The 22,773-nt window shown below is 30.0% G+C and overlaps 1 protein-coding gene across 6 annotated transcripts in view; it reads left to right on the forward strand.

Annotated features, from left to right (window-relative positions):
• LOC132952816 (cAMP-specific 3',5'-cyclic phosphodiesterase) overlaps positions 1-22,773 on the forward strand; it is a 680,524-nt gene that overhangs the window by 467,839 nt on the left and 189,912 nt on the right. For 2 of the 6 annotated variants that reach the window (XM_061025258.1, XM_061025259.1), the window contains exons 1-2: positions 5,409-5,581; positions 12,075-13,226. The exons of the other annotated variants lie outside the window; for them this stretch is intronic. In XM_061025258.1, coding sequence (XP_060881241.1) covers positions 12,154-13,226 — 1,073 coding nt within the window. In that variant the 5' untranslated portion in view covers positions 5,409-5,581; positions 12,075-12,153. Of the gene's footprint in view, positions 1-5,408; positions 5,582-12,074; positions 13,227-22,773 lie in introns of those variants that run through there. 6 annotated transcript variants of the gene reach the window in all.

The following is a 22,773-nucleotide window of genomic DNA, read 5'->3' on the forward strand; positions in this document are numbered from 1 at the left end:
CATTATTTTTTTTTTTAAATTATTCTTATGTTTCAAAAAGGCTGTTATAAAAATGAATCTTTTAAGTTACAGATAGTGTAGGTACAAAATAACAAATGTTTTGTTTGACAAGTGACAAAGTTTGGTAGGTAGTTGTAATCTTTAAGTATTGTTTACACTTTTTGTTTTAGCTATAAATATTATTGTTGTTTGTCTAATATTCATAAGTATTTTTTGATTACTCGTGTTGAAATTCATCTTGCTACCATAAAAAATATAATATATACACCCAAAATCCTTAAGAAAAAATTCATTTTTGGATGCACTTTGGCAGCAAAGGTAATAAAAATTCTATTTTCATAGCTATAAAGTAATTACTTATTGCATTACGTGTATAGGTAACCTAAATACATTTAAACTAATTAAGACGAATATTAAGAAGTAAGACTTTTAAATTGATTAATTTTTTTTAACGTTTCATAAACATTATTAATGACTTCCGATAAGTCTAAATATTTTGCAGTTCTTTTTTAAATGATTTTAATATCCAAGTCTTAAACTGGCTTTAATAATTAATTATATTGATTAAATTACTACTAAACGGCGAACATGGCTCATGTAGTTCATTACATTTGAATTTACCAAAAAAAGATATAAAATATTATATAGGTTATAAAAAATAAAAAACTTCCCGCATTAGTATGTGTTTTATGATCATTGGTTACTATATTTTAGGTTAAGCCCAATCATCGTTTGCAATTGTTTTTTAAACTGATTTGAAAATTATTTATTTAAATCATAATATTATATTATAATATATAGAAAATCAACCCTATAAAGTATTAAGTATATAGTTACAACTAATATAAACTCATAGTTTGTACACTACCGTATGCCAGGCTATTAATTTTTTTAAATATATTAATACAATGACTTTTGCTAGAAATTTTTAACGAATGCCTTACATTTTTCTTTTCTTAGAACAATAATATTGGTGATATTAAAAATGTTTATTTCACAGATGTTTTTGCTATATAGCTAAAAGATACAAATTAATAAACGTCAACCACCAATTTATGTAATATCAGCATATTTGGTTGTATAGATCATATTGTAATAGTAGTAACTGCACTCTTAGGTGTATAAAATATAATTTTTTTTTTTTTGTCCAACGTCTAAATGTCGCACTATTCAACATTATAATATGGTTCAATCTGTATTAGTTATAATTTAATTGAAATGTACAATAAATAATCTATAATAATATTATGTACGCAGAACTAATCACACAACATTAATTTACCAAGCTGTCATGGTGTACAGTCTCCATTTAGTCGATCTAAGGTGGTAATTCATGGTCTGTATTCAATTTATCGTCCAACTACTTCAAATATGAATAATTGCAAAATCCACATAATATATTACTTTTGACTAGGTAGTTGAAATGCCGGCTGTTGGCTAAATGAAAGACTTTTGAGTTTGAATATTGATTTGTTTATGTAATAATTACCTACTATGCGTTCAATCGTTCAATGTTTGCGAGTGTTGTGTACAACGTCATTGTATGATATTATAAAAATAACAAAAGTTTGATTTACCGTAAAACACGCACAGTCGCAATTTTTTTTTTATTAAAACATTTTTTTTTTCAGTTATATTTATTCATGAATAAACACAACACTTACAATGAAAATTATTATTATTATTATATTATCATTATCATATGTTTCCTTTAAATGATAATGTCAAACTGAGTGCTATCTATAATCAGACAGACTCATCTAAGTGTAAATTTAGACAATACGTGATTGTTTCATAATAACAACAAAAACAACCACTTTCAAAACAATAATTAATCACACTTTACACTCTTTAAATTACATAAAAAATGTAATGATATAAATTCGTCATTATAAATATATACATATAGGTATCATACGGTATTCTAGTGTCTATTCTAGAATGGCATGTTGTGTTGATTCTTAAATTAAATTTATAAATGGTATATAAAAAAGTGATTTTTTGTAATTTACTGTTTTTTTCCACGTGACATATTTTATTATTCAGTATTTTCAATTTAAAATATTGTACAGGGATATTACAACTATGGTATACGTACAACGATAAATTTGTTTTCTAATCTGTGCTTAAGTATTATAATATTGTATTATATTATATTATTGTGTTTCACAAGTTTCCCTATACCCTATTTATGATGATTGCATAATATTTATAGTGTAATAATATATTAAAAATAGAAAGCACTGAAGTCATGTCAATATTATAATTTAATTATCTTCAAATCAGTATTCAGAATATTTCCTTAGTACGTAATATAACTGTGTTTGTTAATTATTATTGCTTATTGAATCAAATTAACTAAACGTACCTAAAGAACCCTTAAAACTATGATTCAAAAACCAGATATACACGAAGAGAATTCGTGGAAATTTAATTCCTTGAACAGTTAACGGTTTTAACCTTATGTAACAAATTATATTTAGCTAGGTATCAGAGTTTGAAGTTTGTGTGTATACCTAACCTATGTATAACCTATGGGTTATGAATCAAACATTCATTTTGCAGTAGCTTTAATAAACGCGATGTCTTTAACCTTTTGTTAGACAAAATTGGCAGTGATTGCATAATAACCTAATTAATTCCTATCATGTTTGTTTCATGCAATTTGAAAGACCTTCTGTAAAGGGCTGGATAAGACGCATGCTTATAAATAATAAACAAGAGGGGTATAATAACGTTATCGTTAAGACAATTTTTCACATAAACAATTTTTTTTATCTTGACAAATTAACAGTACTAAGTACAAAAAATGTAATATTATTTCAATACTTGTACATATTTTTATTTTATGAATAAAAAAATATTATTGGTAAATTCAATGAGCATTTTATAAAACTATGTAAGGCAATCTGTTTTGTTTCTAATAAACTTAGCGAAATTAAAATGTATAATTATTGTATTTTAAGCATCAATTATTTGTTTCGATAACATTTTTTTATTTTAACTGGCCGTACAAACTTAAAATCATCAGATTAAAATAATTTCTTAATAACTTTTAAGAGCTTGGAATTAGATATACCTTATTGGTACCTAAACAACAAGGCATAATACATTTGAAATTAAAAATGTATTTACTACCTATATTCATACTTCATGGTTTATATTGGATCTTAATTATTTTTGACATTATAGCAAATTGTCTGTATTCATAATCTTTGTAAGTAAATATGTATATTTTTTTTCATATAATAAGGTTACAATACAGGTTGATTCACTAACTATGCTCACCCCCTCCCCTGTTTTTGCCTTTAATAATGAATTTATTCAAATTTTTACTTTCGGAATTTTTTTAATATACTCAAAAACCATTTTTTTTTTAAATGAGTACCTCCCCCACCGCACTTTTACTGTAAATTATTTAGTGGAAAAATTTTTAGAAAATGTTGATGAACCTAATTCAAAATTTGAACGAGTTGTTTCTCAGATATTTAAATGTCTGTATTAACTAAGGAAAATAGTTTTTAAAAATCATTTTACAAAAATGTGATATGTATATATATAGTATGTATGTACTATGTATATGCAATATGAAATCTAGTATTTATTATACTTGGGCCATTCGTACAAACTTTTTATGTAACATCTTACAGGCCCATTATCGTGGATCTATTATCATTACTAGGTACACAAAGTTAAATAACTCGACAACTACTTGTACACATTTTGATTCTGATACGTCGTCAAAAAAATAATATACAGTATAGGAACAAGTAGGGCACTTTTTAAAAACAGAAATTTTTATCTCCACAGGACACTCCTTAATTAGGTCAAAAAAACTCAAAGATTTGAAAATTATACTGGCTTTAAGTATATTCAAAAATCCCAAAAATCAAATTTTGAATAACTGTATTATTGAAAAAATAGTGTTTGAGCATGCTTGATAGTGCAACCCTATATAGTAATGGAAATCGATAGTTTTATTATTTTTTTTATTAATAATGAATAAATAATATTTGCATAGAATGTTCGATATAAAAGTACTCTAATATCAATTACGTCATTCAAAAAAAAATTATTTTTAAGTTATAATTATTATATTATGTATTTGTAAAAATATAGTAAAATCTATACATTTTAAGACAGTTATAATTCAAACTGTTAATAACTTGTAAAAAGTCGTGCCTAAAAGTATATTGTTTCAAGACGATACATTAAATGTTTTGTAATTATTTATTATTAAAAATGATTAGGTATAACGAATGAAATTAAAAAAAAAATCAGCTAAGTATTGATCTAAATAATTATGTTTTTTACGTGGAGAAATATCTAAAATATCATAAAAGTGGATTTAGTATGATTAATACAGGAACTGTGTTCATTACTAGGTATATAATATGTTTTTAAAATATTCAAAGTATTTCAATCCATAACAATCAGATTATTATGTACGGTAAGTATCTATGGTATATTTTTTTCAAAAATATTTTTATACCTGTGCAAAGAGTATATTATTAAATTTAAATGACGGGTTTACTGGATAAGATACATTCTATACATTAAAATAAAATGTACCTATATAAAAAATTACAAACTATGCCAAGGATCGGTGAATTACTTTTTTAATTCCTAAACATTTTACCGGGGTCGATACTATTCGTAAACGTACATAATATAGTTCGTACTTAGTTAGAACATGATGACGGTTTCAACGCTTTGAAAATGTTATAATAACGTCATCACTACAAACCTCATTAACACGGTTTTAATATTATTGTTATTATTATCATAACTATTGTAGTAGGTATATATCTGTATAGTGTATAGTTATAGGGTTCGTCGCGAAGAGTAAATCAATTGACACATACCTATTTTACATATCACAACTGCGTAATTGGCGGGAAACCTAGGGGTGACAGGTACCGCAATAATATTATTACTATTATATACACGATATACCTAGGTATAAGTATAAGGTGTTGGCCGTGAAGAATAAAACAATCGACACATATTTTACGTATCTGCAACTGCGGTTTGCAACATGGCCTCAGATACGTTTGCCATAATTTTTTTCTTCAAATTTCCCTAGCGTTCGCGACTGTTCAAATTTCTACATGATTCGACTTTGTCGAACGCGGTCGCTCGGAATGTCGATCGGCTGCAGTGGCTAAAATTGGTTTTATCGTAAGCCGCGGAAAACTTAGGGCGGCAGGTACCGCACACATTACTATTATTATTATTATATTATACGATATACCTATCTATACCTGTATAGTATGCGATATGTAGTAGCTGCCATAAACGTCGCGTCTGTCGGTGGCGATCGGAAACCGTCGGGTCGTCGGGTTTGCGAGGCATCATGGCCACCACCGCCGCCGCTCGAACACTATTGTTGGCGAATACGACTACAGTCGATCCGACGTCGCGGCAACAGGCTCAATCGGGCCCAGCGTGGTGCACTCGGAACGTTTTTCCGCCACCGCCTCCGTCGTACGCAGTTCGTGTAGTGATTTTCCGTTTTTCATTTTCCGGTGTCGTGTGCGCACATCGAGTCCGAGACCGATTTTCACCGATTTGTGTTCCGGTGCGTTGTTTGGTTGACGTATTATAATGATAATATTATGATGATTATTTATTATTATTTTTTTAAATGTTGGAGGTGGATGGGTGGGTTTGGTTGGCGTCTTTCCAGACGTCCGAGCTCGGCTTTAATTTTAGATCCAGGGATGAGGAGGAGTAGTAGGAGGAAGGCATAGTATATTTTGTCGAATTTTTGACGGTTTTCGATGGTCATAGAAATGACGCGTCGTTGTTATTGCTATATACGATGACACCCTACCTTCGTCATTATTTACTACATGTGTTTGATTCGTTTTGTGCATTCGACTCAAAACTCGAAATTTTGGTCTCTGTGTCCTAAAAATATCAAACATTTTACCTCTGGTTCGCCGTGTAAAATAGACATTTCGACCGTTGGAATTACAATACATCTTTTTTTGAAACGTAGTGGGTAACCTTTTTTTTCATTTCGTCCATTAATCTGGTGTAAAACACAATATGGTGGTGGCCTTTAAAAATACAGTCGTGCTTACGGTTTCAAGTTCTTTGTGACGTTATTGCTTTGCTTTTTTTTTGGAATATTTTTTATATACGACTTAAGGCAAAGGTAAATAACATACAAAAAAATAATTGAAATTTGAGAAAATAAGTCATATTATTGTAGAACGCTAAAAAAGTTATGTATTTATAATAATATTATTTTTACATATATTTTTTCATCTCAAAGCGGGCATATTTTTTACCGTGGTGTAAGAAAGAAAAAGTTAATAGATGGTACGCGTTTCTCAAGTATTATAAATTTAAATAATATAATTACATTAAAAACCTAGAATATTTTTAACATGCATTTTTATATTAAAAAATATCATTACTGGACGTTTTTTTTTTTTTACGTGAATAAACTTTACATTTGTTTGCAAATCTTCAAATGTATTTCTTGTGCGCATTTTGAATACGTTATAGTTATAATAATATTTTTTTGTTTAATTCGTGAACATTTTATAATTTTTTTAATAAACAACACAAACATTTTTCTTACTTATTATGACTGTACAGGAAGGACGTAAATACGTAACCATTAATTAACGAAACCTACACAGTGGCGTGGTGATTGGAATTAAGTGAATTATTCAGCCAGTCAATTTTCCAAGCTAAATTACATTAACTTCCTAAATCCTGTACGCCTTGACTTTTGAGTCAAATATATTAATTCGTTTTATCATATAATTTTATGATTGAAATAAAACCTATAGTAAAATTTAATTCTTCAAGTATTGCAATAATTATAATAATTATAAAATTCAGTTTATTAATTAAATTTATTCGGTGGGTATGTAATTTGATTGTATACTGGAAATTTGGGATATACTCACCATGCCACTTAAAGCAATTAATATTATGACAATTTTTTTATTTTTATAATATTATGATACATTTAATATTTCTAAATCGAACGCGAGTTTAAACTTATTTAAATAACATAAATTGTATATATACCATAAATATTAGCTACTTTGAAAATAATTTGAATACCCAACTGAAAAAAATAAACTCATTTACAATTTCAGTTAAATCAATAAACACATTATATATCTAGCTAGGAATTTGTCGATCAAAAATTGATTATTTAATATAAAAATATTCATATTTTTAAAGTGTTTTATCAGCGTATGAATTTATTCAATTGAAAACATCGCAAATGTTATTATTTAGTAATCATGGAATCATCATGCATTTAAAATGGTTTTTTTAAACCTAGTTGCACTCGTTTATTTTGCATTTTACTACAAATTAATTTTTATTCATGAATTCGTAACATTCATCTCTTACGATTCGATGTATTAGTAATGATAACAACGAGTTGAAGTTTCTAAACTTCATAATTACATGAATATAATATGTTGATTTAGTTGTTTAGAAAGTTAGAATATGATTTGGTAATGTGTTCTTGAAACGAATATTGATATGACGTATCTGTACCATAACAATATAAGACAATGAACTGTGTTAAAAATTATTTTTTGTCTAAAATAAAAATAATCGAATACCTACACATTTTTAATTCAATTAAAATTCAAGTTTTATATTTCGTTAAGTAATAAGTGTTTCAATTATCCATTCTGATCATCATAATCTTACTTCCGTCGACTTAAAGTTTATTATATTCTGACATCTGAAATACTTTTCAGAGGTCACTCGATAAAAACCTTTAAATAAAAATGAAAACAAAATTAATGTTGCAATGAAACATTTCCAACTGCCCGAAGAAAGAATTTTTCAATTTTCGTTTTATTTTCGAAGATCAATGAAAAATTGCAGTGATCTACTCGAGTGTACATTTATTTAATAGAAAGTCAGAATGGGTAAATTTGTTTTTGGTGTTTTCAAAATGATGTGATTTATATTTATTAAATTATATTCCAAAAAATGAGTTTTGGTTATATTATTATCCATTTCTTTCATTTTAAAATAATTCCCTATATAAGTAAATATTTTATAATTCACTTATATTATTTTATATTTTATATCATATTATGCAGTAAATTATTATTATTTCTACCTTTAATTTACTTAAACAATCTGTTTTTAATGATTTTTCATTTCCTTAGTTATACACTATACGTAATAATTAGGAACGTGTTATATTATTGCTAATTTATAAACTTATATTTTAAATTGTTGGATAACTTAATTTAAATTTTATCGATTGTGGAATTTTCTTTTTTTTTAATGTATAATAATATTCCACTATGACTCGAACCATGGTTAGCGAAGCGATTTTAAATCTATTTTCTTCATCTATAGTTTGTTCTTTTTTTTTGTGCATGTTAAGTTCTTTTAATGCTTCAAATAATCATGTAAAGAATGTTTTAAAAAAGAATAATCAAATTAATATCGTAATAGATGCTTTAAATTAATTTGAAATAAAAATGCTATGTTCTAGATCTAAAATCAATAATAATTTTATATTTTAAATAACTTGACATTCTGATAAATGTATGGTTATGTTTTTCAATGGAAATTATTTTTATTCATTAAATATATCATTAAAAGTTTCTTTACAAAGTTCACACTCTGATTCACACATTTACTTGTATGTGATAGAAACATAAAATAATATCATCAATGTAGCGACCAAAGTAGTTTTCATACTAATGAATAATGATTATTTAGTTCATTGAGTCGTGTGGATACAAAGTTAAACGTTGGAAAAAATGCATAGAAAGTCTAAATATCCATCATCGTATGGTGTCCGTTAAAAATCTTTATTTTAATGCGTTTAGGTACTTCGCGTGCCAATTATTTTTATAGAATATATAAGTATATAATACTATACTGTTCGGCGTAGTGTTTTTATTTTATTGTAGTTCGTAGGTATAGAAATAGTCGTGCAGTAATAGCGTTTAACATAAAACACTGCAGTACATATAGGTGTGTTTCTATTATTATTATTACCATTTTTCTTTTTTTGCGCGAAATCGTAACGTGTTCTATCTATTGCTCAAAAACTTAGTTTCCGTGTGTAGCGTGACCCTCTTGGTATAAATTAAAAACGCCCACTGAGTTATTTACGCTTTTGTTCAGTGATATCTCCGCTTCAAATTGATTTTCCGATAATAATCTATCCGAGCACCCGACACGTAAACTTCTGTTCAAAAGTGTGTATACGGGTAATTGGATCGTTGCTTTGTAGTAACAGTAACCTCCGCGAGACGAAAAATACCCACCGGGCCCTTTGAATTTGCAATTCAAATGTCCCCTCCCAACACTCCCCCCACCCTGCTACCACTCTTACCGCGCCGCGCCGTCGACCATATTCGCCACCACCGTTTTACTTTGCAGATTTGTCGAGCCACCACCACACATCGTTCCGGCGGGGGGATTTGCTCTTCAACATTTTGCCCTTTACGGCCAACGTGTGCTCGGTTCATCCTACGGGGCTAGGGATTACCGTGGGATTCTTAACATTGCCGCCAGCAAATCCTGGATTTCAATATCATATATTATATCTGCGGCGCTGTACAAATATGACAAAAGGGTAGTATACGCAGGGACCACCGGTATCGTATACTACGGTGCGGTGCGAGAGCGTACAATTTTAAATCCGAGTTTAAAATTTTCAGTATTTGACCATGGCCGTACGCATATTTTGCAATCGAGAAATGCGTGGCTGGCTATGTAGTGTATATAGTGCGCAATTATGCCCTGCGGTCGAAGGAGTTATCGCGTCCGTTATTTTACTTACCGAAAATAATTCAGAAACATCAAACAAATTAGGTAGCGTGTAATTAAAAAAAAAAAGCGTACTTCGTCTACCACATTCGGATCTCATATTTATCACTAGAAGTATCCACTAAATGTTTAGAGCTTAAATACTGACGTTAAAAGTTTAATTACAGTGAGACGAAAAACAGGCTCTTTCACATTCGTTTGTAAAGTTTTACAACTTAATGATTAGGCAACGATAATTAAATTCTAAAAGAACATGAAAATATGTCTTGAAATAAAAAAAAATATAAGATGAAAAAATATAATATTATTCAAAATCAAAAGGATTTTTTAATATTTTTTATAAGTACAATGTACATACTATTTTAAATCATTACAAGTACATGTATCATATTGTAATACTTGACACAGTATGTTATTAGATATTATTATACTTACAAATACATTTGGTTTTTTCGACACTCATCTCTCGATCAATTTTCGTGTCACCGAAATACATTTTTTTTTATCATCGACCTTTGACGTTGGACCATTCGTTTCTCATTTGTAAACATGTAAGTCGTATACCTACGCAGTGCACGGTGTAACGGAGCACTAATAATGCATAAAACGATATTACTGCGTTCTTTTTGGTATACACTTTAAATGTTTATAAATGAGAAACTAATGGTTTGATAATATTTGAATTGCGTAATATATTGCATTCATCTGCATTTTCAGTGAAATATCAGATTTTCATCATTGACAAAATTCAAAGTTATTATTATCACGATAGGTGATAATATAGTGATAACATTTAACGGTCAGCAATGTTATCTCATTCGATTCCGCGTGTTTGATTTGTACAAAGCAATTATTTATGGGTCAAGTCAAGTCATCAGCTGTATCAAACGAAATGAAACATTTTGTAAATAAAGTCTTAAATTTGTAAATGACAAAGGAAGAATGCCGTGTGTAGTAGGTTACTAACTAGCTGTACACATTTTTTCATTAGACTCCGTCTCTGGAAGATGTATCATGCCACTAAAATATATTTATTCGCGATTGTAATGAGTTTTTTGTTTGTTCACTGACCGTGCGCGTGTACCACTGAACAAAAGAACGAAAACCGTGCAATATAAATTTATTAAATATTTATAGCTTTTCGGGTCTGCAGTCCGTGTCATAATCCCTATCATCGTTTCTTCTAACTGATGAAACCAGTAGTTGAGTATAATATTATAGCATATAATTATTTTTCTACGCAGAGTCGGGTCGGCAGAATATCGATAACCAGGCAGCGTTATAATAATTAATAATATTATTATAATTACTTTTTTCATACTTCGTTCTCGTTGTTTGGTTTTTGCTTTTATAGCATATAATATGCTTCAATAGTCTTCACATAATATCTCGACGTGTTTTTTGATCCAATAGTAATCGTTCGACAGGTCACACTCTCGACTCTCCAGAACTAAGTTTTTTTGAAAGGTGACACAATATGTGTGGGTTAAACGACCAAAACCCATTGGCGAGCTGAGAAAAAGCTACGCGAACCATCGCTGTTTCACGTTTTGACGTATTTTTCACTATTATTGCCTTTTCGATGTCTGGCCGTGTCATAATGTTACTGTCATCGTTTATTCTAACTTTTGAAACCAATGGCTGGTTTATATTTTTCTACACAGGGTTGGGTCATCAAAATATCAATAAGCGTGCTGGGTTATAATATGATGTATGACCTTTTTTCATAATTCATTTTTGTTTTTATAGCATTATTGTTTTGTCTTGACGTTTCTCGACGTGTTTTTTTGACCGAATAGAAATTGTCTGACAGGCCACAGTCTCTGAAACTAATATTTTTTTTAAAGTTACATAATGTGGTATGAGATGGAGAATCTAAATAAACGTATGGAAAGAATTTTATTTCGTCTTTGACACCCTCGATAACGTCCATACATTGAATTACGCTTCGTTATCGAAGGACAACCCAAACACCCGTCACAACTGCCAAAATGACTCCGAAAAACACCCAAAGCCCATCGGTGAGCTGCAATAATCTATGCAGACCTTCGCTGTTTCACGTTAAGACGTATTTTTTGTTATTATTGCATTTTTCTATTAATATGTACTGAATAGTCATTCTCTCCACAGTCTCTGGATCTAAAATTGTGTTTTGACAAAAAAGACAATATAATGTGGGCGGACGTGTTTGGGGGATGGGTTGGGGAATCAATTAATTAATAGGCGCATCGAAAGAATTTTATTTCATCTTGGCCGTTCCGGATGGCGTTTTTTGTATATTTTAGGCTCGTCGAATAACCTTCACCGCGTTCGCAGAGTGAAATAAGCGAAGAAATACAAAAAAAGCCCATCGCCACTTCAAAAATGACATCGAAAAACGACCAAAGTCCAAAGTCGAGCGGCAGTCTCCGTAAACCGTCGCTGTTAACGGCTGGTTCGAAGAGCGTGGAGGACCAGAAGATCCGTCACGACAGCGGCAGTAAGGCTTCGCTGTCGGCCGTCAAGTGGCACTCGGCACCGGCGACTGAACGCGAAGACGTCAGACCGTCGTCAGCGTCCGCGTACAAGTTGACATCTGCGGCAATCGAAGTGGCGGCGGCCGGTGGCGGTAGCGGTTGGAGACCGCTTCAGCGGCAAAAAGTGGTGACCGCGGCACCGACGCTCGAAGAGGACGAGGATGGACGTTCAGCGTCGATGGCGGCCGCGGCCGACGCTGACCGGTCACCGCGAAAACGGTCGGCGGTAGTGCGTCGCGGTTACAGTTGCCAGGAACCGTGCGCCGCCCGTCGGCCGATGACGATGAACAATTGCGGTTGCGTGGCCGTTGGTGGAGTGGGCGGCGCCATCACGGCGGCTGGCGAGAACAGGAGACGCTGGCTGTCGGCGGACACGGGCGGCAACGGCCACGCGGTGACCGGCACCAGCCGGTCAATGGAGTGCCTGCCGTCGCCCCAACCGCCGTCCACGCCACACCACCTGCACCGGAGCAGCTTCATAATGGCCGCGGACGACCGAAAGTCGCTGGACAGTGGCCTGGATGACGTTGCGGCCACGGCTGCCGCCGCTGAGATGGCTGACCGCCGGCGCGGCATGTTCGCGTCCACTCGGACGTCCGTGCCGTCGCACCTGTCGCTCGCTTTGCCGTCATGTGAGCGCCGGTTGACCATCCTGTCGCCGCACACGCACACGCCGACCACTCCCGCGGCCTTCTACTCGTCGTCAGCGTCCACAGAGACCGCTTGGCACTTTTGTACGTCGTCCACAGCTGCCGCCATGGCGTCGTCCACGTCGTTCGCGTCCCACTCAACTGCGGCCGCGTCGTCCACATCTACTTCCGCAGCCACGTCCACCTGCCGTTCACGCAAGAAGAATCGGCCTGGCATGGTGTTGCCCCGTCTCGTGCTTCCCGGAAGTTCCGACTTGGACATATTCTCACAGTAAGCAATAGTGCCGTTATTTTACTCGCTGGTTATTATTCGACCTAACTGCATCACTTTCCCGAGTATGGGTCACGTAGACACAATTTATCTGGCTGCGATGTTTAAATTTTTGAATATTATTAATATTTATTTTGTCGGCGAACGCCAATTTTTACTTTTTTGGAATAAACTTCGATTGCCTACGCTGGATTTTGATAGATTTTGATCGGAAAAATTTCCCGAAATTCTTAAATTCTTCCTCTAAAAATGTTAATCGTTCACCTCCTGGACTTTATATACGACATAATATGAATATTGTATTCAAATTTGTATGGATATAATGTGCAGTGTGTAGAGTTATTTTCTATCGTAAAATATGTTCTTTAACTCACTTTATTCGATGTAGATATATCAATTTTAATACCATCGTATATTAGAAGCCCTTTATAAAATATATTATATACTAGCTTTTCATCAAAGTTTAATATTATTTTTACCTAACAATAATATTTTGTTTAAAACGTTTTATACGCGCTGTGTGAATATTTACCAACAATTAGTTTAATACTGCTAATAGGGTTTCTAAAAATGCTAAACTATATTTTTACAACGCCTACAAAATTGTTGGGTTTGTTGTTACGTGTTCGCCTCGCTGACACTGCCGAACTCATTCACTTTATTGCCAAACCATCGTTGATGTATTTTTACCACGAGCAATTATTTTCCATTGTGAGTATTTATAAACTCCAACGACCAACACTGACAAATGTATAAATATTCATTATGGAAATCTATAATCATCCTACGCTTCATATTAGTATAATAGTATCATCAATGCATGGGTTGTAGGTACCAGGTACCTCCTTGTTTATTAAACAGACCTCTGCACCATTTTTTTAGAACCCAATATGTCTGAAGACCTTTGCATGGAAAAAATGAATGGTTCTTTTTTTACCATATTAAATAAAATAATTGTATTTAACAAATATCAATTTCATAAGAATTTCACTTAAAAATTAAACCATTAATTTATTGAAGAGTATATTATTATATTTTACATATAAAATTTACAAAAGTTCATAATATATTAATTATATTGAGTTAAAAATAAATATATTTTACTTTTTAGAGATAGATACCTCATAATATTTATTTATTTTTATTTTTCTTATTGTGCTTCTGTTCTGCATCCATCAGATCTGAAACGAAACAATTCATATTATATAGGTACCTCCCATCCAATGTCAAGAAGCAAAATATATTCATTAATAATTATAATTATAATTTTAAGTCACGAAACAATAACGAATTTTACCCTAACCTGATTCGAAGTCTCTCGAGTGCATTATCATCCAACCATAATAATCTTGCCTTTGGCTTAGTTTATTTAATAAAACTTTTGTACAGAATTATACCACTATATACCAAAATATATTTGACTTTCTTAAAAGTTAGGGATCATATGTATGGGGTTTTCGCCTGTAAAAGATATTATAGAAAAAATTCTATACGAAAATTATTTCACTTATACAAATGTTTTCCTTCTATAATGAAATTCGTTATAAAGCCATTACGAAAAACTCGAGCCGAAACTATTAGTTTTGACCAGCACACTAAAATATTTTGAAATTTAAATTTTCAAAAAAATATCAAGAAATATTTTTGTTTTGTATTTCGTAGTATTCCATGTGGTATTATAAAACTATACTTGGCATGTAGCTTAGTAGCTATTTTATTTTCAAAAAGAGAAAGAGCGGTGTCTCTGTTTTAAAACTCCCTAGGGGGCTTTTAAATCATTCTACTACTCTGGGATCTGTTAAAATGTATACCTACGGCAGTAACTGCTGTGAGGTCGCACTATCGTAATAGCTCGTCTAAAATTGAATTACTATACTTTGGAGACCGTTACCTGTTAAGGTCAATTGGTATCGAATAAGAAAGCTAATCAGTTCATAAAATCCAAGTACAAATTAATTTAAATAGCTACCTACCAACTATTACCGATACTTGGTTTATGGTATAAAAGTATATTTTGCGTACTTAACCGTTTTTATTGTCGATTTAATGAATTCATTTTATTTCATAAGACTTTTCCGTATGCAATGAGCCGTAAAATTACTTTAGAATGCATTATACGGTGGATTTGTTCATGTTTGAACCTTATTTATTACGGAAAAATAGTTAACATATTATATTTTAAATTCAATTTTTTATCCTAAACACTGAATTTACTTTACTTGCATACCTAGATGCCGTATTTAATAATACGAAACATTAAAACTTTTACAATGGATTTTATGTACATGCGGTGTTACATTGTATTCGTTCCATTCAGTATTTTTTTTGTCGATTATAGATAGGTTCACTCCATTGAATGAATACAATTTTTTTTTAATTTTTGGTATTTTTTCAAATTGTATGATTGTATGTCAGTTTTCTAAAAAAAAAAAAAATATTTTTATTATTATAATTATAATTTGTAATTTATTGCTAACTATTTTGAAGTAATTTTATTATTGTAAAATAAGTGCTCACATGGGTTCATTGAATCTACTGCAATAACCAACAAAGTGATCTAGCTAAGCTATTTTTCACACGATAACATAATATAACACTTTACACATTGACATTTGCTTAACTGTATCCAATACATTAATGAATAAATATTTAATCTGACTGATTTGGATATTTAAAAACAACTCCTACTTTATATTATAATACACATTTAAAATCAATTATTAAATATAGAAAAATAATATAAAATATGCTGTGAAGAAAATAATGATTCTGTTTATGTTTCATTTTCTATTGTAAAAAGAAAAAAAGAAAAGTAAGAAACACGATTGTCTGCAAAAAAAGCAAGAGTGTTTGTATACTTATTTTTCCGTTTAAAAATGATTCAACTTAGAGTAAAAAATGAAACACAAAATAGCATTGTTAGATATTATTTATTGAACATATATAGTCATTTGATTTGCCTCGATTAAATTGCTGAAAAGACATAGAAACAACTGTATTTATACTATGTTTAGTTTTATCGTCGTTGCTTACAATTTATTTTACTATAACTTAGTTTACCTATATTCAGTAGATAAATTATTTGTAAAGAACAAAATAGATTCCTACTTTGATGTGTGTATTTACGGATAGTACATTTTATCTTTTGCTCAAATATCTCATTCCGCACACACAAAAACTATTTAAATAATCTTAGTGAGCTAACGAGTAGACAATAACGTTTTCAAATAGTAGGTAAGTCTACTTAAGACTTTTAGAACGCTCCGTCTACTAGAAAAAATGATTACGAACAAAATTGGCTTTGAAAAAAAATATATATACGTATATTATAGAACCATAATACAGTTGAACAGAACTTTTAGACATTTGTCTTTTATATTTGATGAAAAATAAAACTACCTTAGATAATTATATATTATTACAACCTAATACCAACATCCTTAAACTTTAAGAACTATGTTTATTTTCACGAGATCGTTAATTATTTTTTTTAATTAGAGGTCGCTCCGGTGCGTAACGATACAGCTCAACGATTACAAAAATAAATATACCTATGCTCATTACAGTCAATAGAATTAAAACTGAACAAGACAATTAAAACAGTGGAGTAAAACAGTTGAGTTTCAAGCGAAAAGGGCAGAAATGTTGTTCAGTGTTAATTTGATTTCGTTGTGTTCATTAAGACGGAGGTTGATATGGAAATAATGGTATACCGATGAATTATTGATTTTCCGAAGGCAAGTGAGTGTAAATGACATAATTGTTAATAAAACCGTAACCCAAACGTTATATCACCTCTATAATTTCAATTTCAATTTTTTTTACAATTCCCACATTCTATGAATGGTTTGCATGAGTTTGCATATCACGTTTCGATGCATATAGTTTCAAAAACGGATTCTGTACAAGATGGACAGAAAATAAAATTAGTTAAATCGAGTACGTTATTATAATAAAATAGGAAACGAAGAAGACATTAGTTACTATACGAGTGGGGCCGACTACAATTGTGTAGGAGATTACCGATTTCAATTTTATTTTCATTATCGGTTAGGTCGGATAAAAATGGTCTTTGGTATTGGAGGTCACGAGTGTCCGAAAGTATTACTCTCTAGATAAGAAATTAATGATCGAAAACATAATATAATATATAAAAAAATGTTCAACCTTTCATGTATAATAATAATTTTGATATTGATACATTTGATTAAAATATAGTTCACTATAATAAAATTATTTAATCGTTAATTGGATTAATGAATAAAATAAAACAAATCGGAAAAAAATGCAAATCAACAAATAGTTCTAATGTTTGATGGTTAGGTATAACATAAACTATACGACGATGGTACTTATTATTATATATATTGTTTGAATCCCAAATTCATATCATGTTGGTACTAAACTGAGTGACGAGTGTCAACTGATGGCAACTGAAACCTAAATAAAATCGTAAAAAACACTTTTTTACTGAAATTAGACTGTGGTAAGTGATAACAATAATGCCGCGATCAAACTTAAATAATTAAAAATTATTATACGCTTATAGCACATAATAATATATTGCACTTGCATACTTGACTTGTACGCGTTGTAGGGTCCAAAGTCAAAATCCCAAGTCTATACAGTAAACCACAGTTTGTTCAACTAACCCTCCTTAGAGGGTTTATTGTGCACGAATGCGTATGCTCCTATGAGCTTTCTGGAACGGTCGGAGCTCTGTAAACCTAAGTACACGTTTTTAGAAAATTCTCACCAAAGTTGTCTATGTAAAAATTGAAATAAAAAAGGTAGGTATGGGGAAAGGTTACACCGTTACCTCGGCTAACTTTTATATTTACATTTTAGATTCATAAACTACGTAAAGGATACTAAACATAATATTATTGTGACGTTTGGATCACATACTTTTGCATTTTATCATATTATTATTATGATGAATATAATTATTATTCCTTTTTTTAGATTGGATAATATTATATATTGCATTTTATCATATCATATTATTATATATTACTGATATCGTCGTTTGTATAATATAATATTATGTTGAACACAATATTATCTAGGTCAGTTTACACGTTTAATTAAATTTTATTAGGAAATGAAACATTCAATGCAATAAATGAACTATTGAAGTCAGGAAATAGTCCAGTGCTCGTAAATTGTTAAACTAATATAATATTTTACTTGGTTTATTCTAACCAAAGTAATAATAAATAATTTAGCTTTTTTAATTTGTATTGATTTTATTATTGATATGACTTCATTTCATCGTGTACATGTTATTGTATGCAGATTATGTCAAACTATTATCGTTTTAATGACGTTAAACAAATATTAAATCGTAATTTGAATAAATTAATATTCAGTTGAAATAGACATATAAAATTATTATTATTTTCTCTATAAAATATTTGTAATTTAAAACAAAATATTGGTGAACCTTCCATTGTGATGTTAAAAATTTAATTTTACATTTTTACATACTAATTATTGTAAAACGACACCGTTTTTATGATTGAAATGACGTGTAGAGCATTTGTGTTTTGAATGTATTTTGTTTTTATTACTTATAGTTTTTTCACATAATATTGTACATACATATTATTTAGGGTACGTCGTACGTAACACGTTTTCAACAAAATAAAATTTTATCTTAATGTGTAGTAAACAAATATGTACTTAAGACAGAACTTGAGGTATTTGATCATGACTATAGCATTTTCTCGGTATAGTAAGAATATCATTTTATTTTCTGCTTTTGGAGTGTATTTTCTTCATTCGAATGTCGAGACACGGAATTCATTCGTTCTACTAACAAGGCACCATACATACTTTTTGTCATTCAACAAAATCATCATCGCAGTTTATTTTTACGTGGTAGTTTTTAAAGTTAGATGCGTATTTATTTTTAAATTTCGTTTGTGCGTACAATAGTAGTTTTTTTTGCGATAACAAAAACTTTTAGTTGTATTATTTTCGTTAGAAAAATATGTCTTATAATAAAAGTACATTAAATCTATAGAAACATTCAAGATTAATGCTATCAAAGTGGTCTTTAGAAAAATTAGATACTAGACTACTATTTCACTCTGTTACTACAATAGTATTAAAAACAATTTAAAATACCTACATTGTGCAGACGTCGGTGGTCAAAAGAAAAAAAAGGGAAATTTACATAACTCGGATGAAATTTATTCGAAAATCAGCTCTACATAGTAAATTTATGTCAAGCCTATGGGCTATGAGTACAGGTATGTGATTTATTTATACACATCTAAGTGATAGAAAAAATAATTATTTTAACAATGGAAAATTTACGAGTAAAACATTCAAAACACAAGTCACATGGTATTAAAATTATTTAAAATTTCACTATTTAGTCTATACCTATAGAATTACAAACATTTTTTATACGATGTAATATTCTTATGAAAAATTAATTTTAATTTAAACTTTATAGGGCTATAGAGCACTTTCTTATATTATAGTTCTGGTCTCATAATAAACTGTTCACCTTACGTGCATCTGAGTAATTCAATTATTACTACGTCTTAAAAATTGACGTGAAGATGCCATATTATTATATCAAACCAAAATATATGGTTACATATAATATAGATAATTTCTCGTTTTTGATAAACTCTGACCTACCATAAAAAAAATCAAAAATGTCGACACAACGCATTAGCACTAAACATCAGGACGAAAGACAGAGGCCATTATTCCATTTGATAACAGAGCTACATAGTTAGACTCTATTTCCAATCTTACATATGAAAACATGCCAAGTACTTATATTCTTTCAGTCAAAGTATTTGTGTAACTGCTTAACTAAAAATGTCAAATATTTTACGCGTTTACGAACGAACCTGTAATATTACCTGAATGCGTTTTGTATTTCTAGACATTATTTAAAACCCTCGGAAATGATAAACAAATAAATATCCGGCCACTATTGAATCGTGTACATATCAATGTAAAATACTCGGGACACGTACAAACTGGCATGCATAAATGATAATAATTGTTGTAATAGCTGGAAAAAAATAATGTTGTCTATTGCCGCAATCTCTATGCCAGCCCCGTTTCACAGAGTCCAGATGTCGTTTGCACTGAGTTTGCAAATGGTCCCTTCAGAGTACTCAAACCGACGCGACGGGTCGAATCTGATACGTTGTTAGTTAAGGACTTTTTTCCGGTGGAAAAAAAAATAAATTGAAAAACGTCGCGTTTTGACGATGATTTATTTGTGTCTGTAGTCGGTCAACCTTTAAAAAACCGAACTGTCACGGGAAAAAAGAAAATGTATATAGAAATGTTTAGCCGTATACAGGCGGTGAAATAAACATCCTCTTACATTTCTTAAAACACTGAAATCGGTTAATGTTGTCCGTGTCTTTAGGGACAGTAGGGGAACCTGAGTGAAATTTGTGGTTTGTGTGCGTACTATACCTATTAGCTACAGACTCTTGGGATCCATGCACTACGTAATATCGTACAGAAAGATGGATACCATCTAAATTTGGTTAGCGTTTCCGATTCGTAAAAATGAATGTTCTTCCATCAACGTATACTGCCAAAAAAAAATGTTGTAAAATGTATTGTTTTTACTATTTTTAAATATTTTTAACAATAAGACTAGAACTTAATAACGTTTTTTAGAAGATTCCTTTATATTTATAAAAATGTCTTGAAATATACCATCACTCGATATTTTCAGTCTTCGAATAGGTATTATCTTTAAAAATGTTTTTTTTTTGTCTTTTACAACATGTTTCTAATTGTCGACGTCTATAAAGTTGATACAATTTTTTTTTAAATTATTTTATAACAATAGTAAATGTTTATATTAGGTACCTACCAAAAGGAAAAACAAAGATACCAAAAATAAATATGTATTATAATGATATGAAATATATAAACTATGTTAAAGTTTCTGATTCACTGAAATAATACTAGAGCTTATTTTTCTTCATGCATTTTTATATTATTGATGGACAGCTATGCAACATTTTAATTGATATACTGGTTTGTATTGATTTTTCATAAGGGATACACAAAATGGTTTTTATTTAAATTATACACACAAAAGAAAAGAAATTGTTTTAAAATACATTAAATACATTTAATTTGAAACAGTTTAGCAGTTAAAATATATTTGTATTTTTAATTAATTTTTAGTATTTCTTAGTAGTTTTTTAGTTGGTTTTTTTTAAGGTATTTTTATTGTCTATTCAAATTGCAAATACATTCTATTTATGAACAATAACGCTTGCTTTTATAATACATTTAATTTATTTATTCCAAAAATAGCGAATAAATAGTATCAAATTAAATTTTAACAAAACACCTGATTTTATACAATATAAAACTTTAATATTATAACAAGCCGAAGGAAGGTTAATAAGGTAGAGTAAAAACAAAATTGATTATGGACGGTAATATTTCCATCCTATTTAAACATCAAAGTTTAGAATTTATTAAAGTAATTAATTTTACTTATAGCGTTAGTATTATTCATATTTTAATTATAGAGATATATAGACATAAAAATAAGGTGACAGAGTATTCTTGAACAAAATAATTATATTATAAAATATATTAAACCCTCAAACACAGGGTTTAAATGTATCGACATATTTTTATAGGTGCCTGTTATAATGACAAGCTATTAAACCTGATTGTATGACCTCAACAATAAATTTTTCTTATTTTCAGTTCTGTCAATTAATAATTGTTTTTTAAACATAGGACTATAATAGGTACAATTTATAATTTTTATTAATTCAATAAATTGAATAGTGAGATTTTTTTCTAGTTTTGAATGGCATGCATTGTCATAACATTCAGTTAAAAAAATTATTTCATGAATGAATGATGGATTTATAACGATTTTGTATATTATTATACAATTATTATCACGACATTATAATATATTATGATATACTAACATCGATTTTCGATCATAAAATTATAATGTTAATTATTATTGTTATGATATAAAATATTTTTATGTTCTTAAATTAAGTTTTCCCGTGTTCATTCAATATATCAGCTATTATTATACCAACTGATATTTATAATACATTGTTATATTACGGTTAAAATTATTTTAAGTAAACAATATAGACTAAGGGTGTGTTCTTTAGTACTATGTCATTTAAATGCGTTATTATAGTTAAACGAGTAAATCGTTGAAGTGGATACCCTAGGTAATTCAAATGTCTTTCAATAAATTACATTTTAACAGATTATATGCTATTGTTACAATATTTTGACATGTAAACAGATTCATAATGCTCCTTTACGGCTTTACTTAGGTATGAATAAATAAATACATTTTTAAATATAAATAATTAAAATGGTCTAAAACACGCGTAAAATTATGTTATTTTCATATTGATTTATTTTAACTAGTTTAGGTATAAGAATTAAATTGAAAACAGCAAATGAGTAAATGCAATCAAAAAAGTTTTCATCCAACTTAATTATTTATTTTTAGTTCTTAAACTAGTTTTGCAGTTTCCTAAAAATTATACTA

The sequence above is a fragment of the Metopolophium dirhodum genome, chromosome 9, assembly GCF_019925205.1.
Source record: "Metopolophium dirhodum isolate CAU chromosome 9, ASM1992520v1, whole genome shotgun sequence".
NCBI lineage: Eukaryota > Metazoa > Arthropoda > Insecta > Hemiptera > Aphididae > Metopolophium > Metopolophium dirhodum.